Below are 9473 nucleotides of genomic sequence, written 5' to 3'. Positions count from 1 at the left end.
ATGCGCAGAAGAGTACTCAACGGTCAACGACGTCACTTTCTCACTTGTTGTTTGCGGAAGTAGCTAAACATGGCCTGAATAGAGCTGTCCCCCCAAATATTAATTAAATCAGAAACCTCGCTTCCCTTCCATTGACTGGTGTCAGCATCGTCCGCCACAGTTGTTGTTTATCTTCTCATTCCCGCCTACTTCAACGCAGAATTATGACGTTTGTCGCATATCAATGACGTGCGGGTCGGATACATGTGACCTGGCCGTTCAGATTGAAGTCGCATTTCAAAAGATCGGATACATATCGGATTTGGACCACATACCCAAGTGGCCTGGGTCACATTTGAAAAGATCGGATCTGTGTCGTTCAGACCGTCATGAAAAGATCAGATACAGGTCGCATAGGGGCAAAAAAATCGGAATTGGGTCGTTTCAGCCTGCAGTCTGAACGTAGCCATAGTCTCCACCATGGTTTGCTGTGCTGCATGGGGATGCTCCAATCGCTCAGAGAAAGGTGTGCAAATGTATGGCTTCCCCACAGACATGGAGAAAAAAGCGTTCAAGAGCAAGCGGTTTGCGAATCCTGCATTGAGAAAAAGTCATAAGTAAAATAAAGGGAACACACTAAAGTTTAGGATTATACTGCTGTGGTATCTGGTAAAGATGAATTTTAACCACCGATTCTTCACATGCTCGCCTTTGGGCAGTGTAAAAAAACTGGCTTTACCTTCACATTGTAGAGCACAGCGTCTTCTCGACATGATGATATCCAGCATCCACAGGAATCAGCTGCGGTGTTTGAGGTTCAAGTTTTCCCTCTGTCTGCACGCGCAATAAGTGGTCGGGTAATATGTTAATGATCGTCTTGATGTCACAACAAAACGGCTTATGACTCGCTTGAAAAACGATTCATTTAATTTACATAAAAGCAGCATTATATTATCCAGAATCAAATTTCAGAATAAATGGATTAAAGTACTCCATTGATTTCACATTAATCAAAGCAGACAGCTCTGTAAACATCTGGTCAGTTATAGGCTTCTGTACAGCTGTCAGAGCTGATTGATTGCCTGCTTTGTTCTAATATCTCTCACACTCCACTGTTGCTCTTATCATCACAATAAGCTATCTTTTCATTATTTCAGTGCATTTTTTGAATGTGGAAAAACCACAATCTTTGCCATCCCTTCAGTCTTCCTCTGTTTTCTCTGGTTACATTCAAGGCCTGGGTCAGGAGTCTGGAATTTGGGATTTGGTTTAGGATCTGGTTTTACTTGATTTTATGCTAAATCAGTAGTGTAGCAGAAGTCTCAAATCAAGACACGCCATGAAAGAAAATGCCTTATAGTGTCATATTTTAGTGTAATATTTACAATTTGTGTCAAACAAACACGCTATAAAGCGAAACACTTACAGTAGTTACAGAATTATAGTGACTGTCTAAATATTTACAACATGACACACAAACATAAATGTCTCATTTAAACATGCATGTGCATGTAGTTGCAAAAACACCCCCTGGTTCTTTCTGATTCATTTCAGTTACGGATATGGATATACAGTAAGCCTAGCCTATACACCTGTTTGGAGGAATCAGACCTCCTTTCATGTTTAATAAATTTGGCAATGACATGTCATACAGAACTTCTTTCACGCTGGTCATTAGATGAAACCCACCAGTTACTAATAATAAAAAAATAATTTGCTGATGAATCTGACATTGAAAATGGAATTAACTCTGAATTTCGAAATTGATTTAGAAAAAGGAGAAGTTAAAAATAGATTGAAAATATTTGAAAATAGATAAATGAGAATAAAAGGGAATTATGTGTATTAATTTATTTAGTGACCAGTTAAACCCATATGTGACCCTGGATCACAAAACCAGTCTTAAGTAGCACGGATATATTTGTGGGAATAGCCAACAATACATTGTATGGGTCAAAATTATAAATTTTTCTTTTATGCCAAAAATCATTAGGATATTAAGTAAAGATCATGTTCCATGAAGATATTTTGTCAATTTATCGTAAATACAGTAAATGTATATAACATTTATTTTTGTGAGTGAATGCAGCACAATCGCGAACTTAAATGGATAACTTTAAAGGCTCAGATTCCAGATTTTCAAATAGTTGTATCTCGGCCAAATATTGTCCTATCCTAACAAACCATACATCAATGTAAAGCTTATTTATTCAGCTTTCATGTGATGTATAATGTCCTACAAAGCAAAAAGGCAGTAACTACGCAGAGTGCAGAACTGAGAAAAACGACTTTAAAGTTAATCTGTCATCCTGTTGTTACTGATTGATATGTACAAAGAATAAGCTAATATAAAGTAACAAAACAGCCACATGTCCAATAATATATGACAGGATAACTTTAAAATAATTTTTCTCAGTTCTGCACTCTGCGTAGTTACTGCCTTTTTGCTTTGTAGGGCAGTATAAATCTCAATTTCAAAAAAATGATCCATAGGACTGGTTTTGTCATCCAGGGTCACATATAAAGAGAGTTCATCACTCCTATACTGTAATAATTTATGTTTTCAGAAAATTTAAATTCTGTATATTTACTGTTAGACCTGCTGATATTCAATGTGAAAACTGGGGCCCATTTGCAGATCTGAACATGCAGTACATTCCACCTCAATTGACTTCATTCCAAACTGAAAAAAAAAAAAACACATGGCAATTGATGATTTTGATATGGAATAACATGGAAAACTGGCAATTGCAACATTTTTTTAACATTTTTATTTAATTTCCGGAATAAAATACTGTATGGTAGCTACCAGAAACAGTGTTTACATCTGTTATTCATGTTAAATTTTGACCAACAAACTATAGAGGTAAAATATTGGTTTGACCTCGGCTCTTAAATATTTGATTATGCCAATGTTACTCACTGCTTTAGGTTGAAAGACAATACGTTTTACTATAATAATATAAAAAATTAACAATTGTAGTATTTTTAAAATTTGATCCAATTATTCCCCTTTCTAAAAACTGGACTAAACTCACTTCTAAACTCATTTGATCTATTAGGAAAAAAATAAATAAAAATGCAAGTCCCAGTAATTAGGTGATTTCGTTGTGTATTGTGTGTCTGTATGATTTGTATGTATTATGTGCTTATCTATCATGTTAACATTAGTTTACTATTAACTCTCAGATTTACTTGGTTTTTAGGATGTGTTGTGTATTATTACAAAAACTAGAGATAAATTATTTCTTAGTTTGAATCCAAACTTTTTCATCAAAACATTAGGCAGCTGAAGAAAAATATTGGAAAAAATCTCAAAATAGAATTGTGAATTGATCATGCTCATGTTTCTCAGGAAGAGAGAGACAACTTTACAGAGAAAACTGCCCTCAGCCTGCATACAGCCTGTCTTAATCACACAAGCTCATACGCACGCACGCATTATGACACACTCTTTCCTAAAACATAAAAACTACAGCAAGCATAGACAAATGAATATCTATAGGCGGTTTTGTTCAGGTAACCCCCATCCACACAAACATCCTACCCAAATCATCACATCACAAGAAAAGACCAGCCGTTCTTCTCTGCCTGGAGTCGTTGGATGGGTGTGTGCCTCTGCATAGTGAAAAGCAGCTTTAGTGAAGTGTTTAGGGTTCCTAAAGCACTTTGTTCAGGTTTATGTACAAGGATTTATCAGGGCATGTCACAGCTTGTCACACGCTGCCAGAGCATTCGGTTTTGCGTAGGTGCATTTACCTTTTTTGTATGTTGTAATAGATTGTATTTCTTACCCATTTTTTACGTATTGTTTAGTGTACACATAATCTAATGTATTTATTTAAACATTATAGTTATACAGTTATACTGTGTGTGTGTGTGTGTGTGTGTGTGTGTGTGTGTGTGTGTGTGTGTGTGTGTGTGTGTGTGTGTGTGTGTGTGTGTGTGTGTGTGTGTGTGTGTGTGTGTGTGTGTGTGCGTGTGCGTGTGTGTGTGTGTGTGTGTGTGTAAACCAGTACCCAGCCCCACCAGAGCAGGTTGGTGCAGTTCTCTTGTTTACCTGCCTACCGTTTTAACTCTGCCTCTTCTCTCTCACTTCCTGTATCAGGTGTGTGCGTCATTAGTTGGCGTCCCGGAGCATGATAGGATGGCTGGGGGGCCCTGGATTGAAATAATCTCTTGAAGACCACCAGGACATCTTGCAGAGCATACTAGAGCCTACCTAATATCAGAAATAAGGCAAATTTTTAACTTGTGGCCACTGGGACAAAGTCCTTTTATTTTCTCTTTACTTTCTCATTCACTCTCCCCTTCTCATTTTCCCTCTGCCGGAGCGGTTGGATTACCTGTTCAGGTAAGCTTGAGAACTACACTGGTCTTAGTTTGTATTTACTAAGCACATTTTGCTCGTAACTTTCACTTGATACTGATTTTTGTTCGATAGATAAGGTTGTACTTGTTGACTCAGCACAGCTGTGCACAAACTTTCTTTGTGTAGAAACCAATATGAATCTTTTGAAGTCATAATGCCTGTGAAAATGTGTGTGTGTTTTTGTGCACATGGAGGGATGTGTGTGAGCATGGTGCAGGTGTTGATGTTCATATATTTATAGTGTAAACACTGTTAACTCAGATTGATCATCATCATCATCATTCTCTGGCTAGAGCAAGTTGGTATCAGCAGTTTTGACCACCAGCTCTTTAGCAGGGAAAACCAACAGCATGTCACCTGTCTGTGTGTCTCTGTGTCTCTCTGTGTGTGTGTGTGTGTGTGTGTGTGTGTGTGTGTGTGTGTGTGTGTGTGTGTGTGTGTGTGTGTGTGTGTGTGTGTGTGTGTGTGTGTGTGTGTGTGTGTGTGTGTGTGTGTGTGTGTGTGTGTGTGTGTGTGTGTGTGTGTGTGCTCTCACTATCTCTATTGAATTTTACTGTAAATGGTAGGTGTGATATGACATGATATGGAGTATAAAACATCAATCCGTACAAAATTATAGTAATCTCCTAGATGGAAATGTATCCATAATTGTAATTTATAATTTTATTAAAAACGTTGTATATATAATATATAATAGAAATATATATTGTTTCATATTAGATAAACATATTTTGTAATGCAATAAGAAATATAGGCCTAAAAAAATTATTATAACAATAAAATACTTATTTTTAAACCCCTCTGTATATATAACATGATAAATAACATAAGGTAACTGAGAAAAGAGACTATGGAACAGAATGAAAGCGTGTTGGAAGAGAGGGGTGTTGAAGAGGAAGAGGGGTTGGTACAGAAATCCAAAGGGTGGGGGTGAACTACACATTTACATATGAACACTTATGTAACTCTCCCCAAGCTATACACTGGAAGACTCTTTGGTCTGAATTCTGATGATCCTCTCCGACATACCAGAAACATGTAGCCTCATTTCTCAAATGGACTGATTTTTTCCAATATGTCTTTTTTGAGAAATATTTCATTTTTTGTTAAATAATTATCTTAACACACTCACTTACTCAGAACACCAAATTCTGTCATCTTGTGAGTATTATTTTTTTGTGAGTGGCTGTGCTCATTTATACCCATAATTTCCACGGAATAGTTATTATATTTCATTAATCATTGTTTGGTTTTATTGCATTATTTATTAGCTATATGATTAAACAGTTGAATGTTTAATCAAAGGGGAGCCTCAAGGCTCCTTGTTAGGGCCTATTATGTAACCATTCAACCCTGTTACCAAATAGATTTTATAAACAATATATTATATTTTAAAATAAAATACATCACCAACTCTCTTATTTTTAATACCATTTCTAAATTAATCAATGTAAAATATTTTTTGTAATAAATTGTATACATTTTCTACAGATATAATTCTTGGTATTCATTTAATATTTATTGCACAAATACATAAACATAAATACACCGATCAGCATGTTATATGTTCTATAACTCTTCATTAGGGGTTCAGGTTGTAATGAGAGCATCCAGAGATTCAGGTATGCGGTGGAATTTTCTGCTCAAACATGTCTGAACAAAGTGTGGTGGAGTCAAAGACAGATCCACAGCAGGCCTGAGAGTGAGTGATCCACCCTGCTGCCTCTTTTCTTAGAGTGCTGCCTTTGTAAAGCATGTTTATTCATTCTATTATGTCAGAAACACAGGTGGAATCACAGAGCTGAGGAAAAAATGCCATATGGAAGCATTTTCACAATAGTGGTCTCAGACTTTTAGGTCCCACTTTATATTTTTTTGTTTCTGCGTTTGCATTAATTCCTTCAGTGGTGTATTATTGTGCACTTTGCGTGATAGGAAAGTATGTGTTTGTCTGTGCTGAATGATATAAAAATGCTGACACACAACACACAAGACAATTTTTAACTGGAGCTTTTAAAGAAATGGCTGATTAGGCACAACATTACACCATGATTGAACATTCTGTGTATCTGTGTGTATTCTTCCATAAAACCATTTATTGAAGTATATTTTCAGCATTTTCAGTCATTAAACACTGATCCCACTGGATTTAAGATAAAAAATGCTGTGCATGTGTCTGTAACTTGTGTATGTTTGATTGTGCAATTGCATGTCATTAACACTCTCTACACTTACGATTGCTTTGCTCTGGATCAAAGGTCACTTGAGAAACAATATTACTTCCCTAGAGAAAATATGAGAGAAAGAGACAGAGTTGAAGAAAGGAGAGTGAAATGAAACCAGCAACTATTAAGTCCTGTCATTCTGTTTGTTTAGGACAATGGATTTTTTAATAGAAGTGCCTTTGAATGCGGGAAGACAAATAAAAATGGAAAATTCCAATTGAATAAGAGCCGCAGGGTAAAAGTGATTGTGTGTGTGTGTGTGTGTGTGTGTGTGTGTGTGTGTGTGTGTGTGTGTGTGTGTGTGTGTGTGTGTGTGTGTGTGTGTGTGTGTGTGTGTTAATACAACCCAGTAGCATACTCAAGCCATATCGTCACTCTGAAGGATCATTAAAGAGATGATGATTTACGGAGAACACAGGGTTGCTAGGTAAAACTGTGTCCTTGGGCACACTCCTTTATGGGTTGGAGTGTGTTCGTGTCCTTATATAGTTCTGGTTAAGCTCAGATCAGATTACATGGTGGTAGACAATAGAGCTATTCTCATGCATTTACCTGCAGTTCACTGTCGTTCAAGGGTTTCCTCTTCAAATCAGCAGTGGGTGACTTCACAAAATCAGACAAGCCATATTGAAACACACAGAAAGATGGAGGCTCTGAAAGTGTACACTAAATGTATTCAGAGGAGAGATTGTACTCGGTAAAACACCCCAAACTATTTTTTTATGGCTGTAGTAATATCACACTTCCATTGTAACCGTACAAACTCTCCCTAGTGAATTGGTTGTGTGTGCTACAACAGGTGTGGTGACGCATTCAGTCTAATGCAAGGACTTCCTGACCACATGACTTCTTTTAAACAATAAAGTTTACAATTGTATTACTCACCAGCATGTTGTTCCAAACCAGTATGCTGGTATTTTCCCTGTGGAACATTTATTCATTTAGTATAAAATGACAGTTTATAGAGAGAAACGGCTGTTAAGCTCTAAAAAGTATGCCTACAATATAACACCATAAAGATATCATCACAGTAGTCCACTTTCATGTTTCATAGAAAGAAAAATGAAGTTACATGTTTAGAATGACATGAAGGTGAGTAAATAATACAAAATAGTCACTTGAGGGTGAACTATCCCTTTAAAATAAAGCTAATCTTGTATGTGAACTACATGTGCCACATACAAGCACACACACACACACACACACAAACAATTCACTACTAACTGCAGGCTCACACGAACCCAGGTATAATTGCCCTACTGAGGTTGTTATGGACAAAATTCTAGTTCAGAAACAGCTGCTAAACGTCAATCCTTAAGGTTCTGGAAGCATCCAGAATAATGCTAGCAACATGGCTGTTCTCTGAGTGACCATGCTAAAAACTGCCACTGTATAACTTTCAATTATATCTTTCTCTTCTTGTCCAACTGGGTTTATTAAAAATCTCGGATGCAATATTGATATTTCTGTTGCCAGTGGAATATAAAATGAGATTTGAATCAGTTTGATATTCATCCCTCTGCCAACTCAGGGGATTAAAAATAGAGTAAGAGAGATGAGGAACAGGCAGAAAGCAAAAAACAATTTTTGCTGGCCTCTTTTTGCTAAACTGTGTCTTTGGGTGTGTGCGACCTGCCTTTCCAGCAAACACAGCCAACCAGATTATCATGTGGACACACCTATTTGCAATAAATGACAGTTCCTTTCTTTTTTTTAATGTGATCCTACAGGTGGATGGCTCAAAACACAACCTGACACAACAAAACTACGACGAATTAGTAACTCTTCAACCTTTTAACCATACTTACCATTACGCAATGAGTGATCAGGAAGAGGCGGGTGCTGTGGCGATGCCTGTTTTCGGTGCAACAGGAGTCAGTCCCACCTCCCCTCCTCCTGACCTATGCCATGTCTGTGGACAACGCCACCTACAAGAGGAGAACCACGAATATACCTACAAAGAGGAGGTGGATGATGACCTCATGTGCCACATCTGCCTTCAGCCTTTGATCCAGCCCCTGGACACCCCGTGTGGCCACACCTACTGCCAAGAGTGTTTGACAAACTTCCTACTGGAGAGCGACTTCTGCCCGGTGGATCGCACTCCCCTGATGCTGCAAACCTGCCGAAAGTCCAGCCTGCTGGTGCACAAGCTGCTGGATAAACTGATGGTGTCCTGTCCCTTTACCGAACACTGCACTGAAATGCTGTCGCGGGGAGAATTGGAGGGACACATCAGGAGCCGGTGAGGAAATCTCCCTCAGAGCTAGTAGTGGTCTTAACAAGATTTGAGCTTCTTAATAAAATTTAGGATGGTGGTACACAGGTTTGGAAAATGCACAATGCAATTTAGCCAAGTCGGACATGGACCCGCATCTTTTGTTGGTCCTGGAACAATATTGCTTTCAAACAATTATCACCCTAATACTACCAGGCATAGCAACCATTATAACGTTTTTTTGAGGCAAGTTTTATTTTACCTGGTAGCAGTATGAAAAAAAGAAACTGTAGCCAGCAGAAGCCAAACTGTTGCATTGATGCAAACAGTGAGCAGCCATCTTACAATGGAAAATACCTTTTACTTTAGGGTCAGTAGTTCTCTTACGAGAGTTTCTCTCATACTGCGTAATATCTTACACTATGGGAAAAACCTCTTTTCCACGAGATATTGAAGCCAAAAATGAATCCTTAATTTTGAATCAATGTAAAACGCGTTGCGGCAGCATGCAGACACAGGCAAGGCGGCTTGCGTGCCTATTGGCTGACCTGCGGCAAAAGCAGCAGCCTTTCGAGAGAGGCCCTGCATGACGCCATATCCAATGGGGGTGCTTCGAGCCACTACGTCACACGCCGAAATAGGCGTGGCCTTGACCTATAAATATAGCTCGACAGGCTGA

General features: G+C 38.1%; 1 protein-coding gene and 1 long non-coding RNA gene across 7 annotated transcripts in view; one reads left to right on the top strand and one right to left on the bottom strand.

Moving 5' to 3' along the window:
- Positions 1-451: 451 nt before the first annotated feature.
- LOC143729367 (uncharacterized) lies at positions 452-3620 on the bottom strand. Its single transcript, XR_013199990.1, has 3 exons — positions 3527-3620; positions 719-813; positions 452-574 (listed from the first exon to the last, which is right to left on the bottom strand). It is a non-coding gene; the product is annotated as an uncharacterized LOC143729367 (long non-coding RNA).
- The window catches only part of lnx1 (ligand of numb-protein X 1), a 51375-nt gene continuing 45487 nt past the window's right edge, over positions 3586-9473 (top strand). For 2 of the 6 annotated variants that reach the window (XM_077220566.1, XM_077220564.1), the window contains exons 1-3: positions 3586-3724; positions 4088-4333; positions 8307-8821. In XM_077220566.1, coding sequence (XP_077076681.1) covers positions 8394-8821 — 428 coding nt within the window. In that variant the 5' untranslated portion in view covers positions 3586-3724; positions 4088-4333; positions 8307-8393. Of the gene's footprint in view, positions 3725-4022; positions 4334-8306; positions 8822-9473 lie in introns of those variants that run through there. The other 4 variants (XM_077220565.1, XM_077220563.1, XM_077220569.1 and 1 more) reach the window with 3 other exon arrangements.

This window comes from Siphateles boraxobius, unplaced genomic scaffold (genome assembly GCF_051911475.1).
Source record: "Siphateles boraxobius isolate OS27281-9 unplaced genomic scaffold, OSU_SipBor_1 8, whole genome shotgun sequence".
In the NCBI taxonomy this organism is placed as follows: Eukaryota; Metazoa; Chordata; class Actinopteri; order Cypriniformes; family Leuciscidae; genus Siphateles; species Siphateles boraxobius.
The sequence above is the reverse complement of the archived record's forward strand: the minus strand, read 5'-3'. Positions and strand labels throughout refer to the sequence as shown.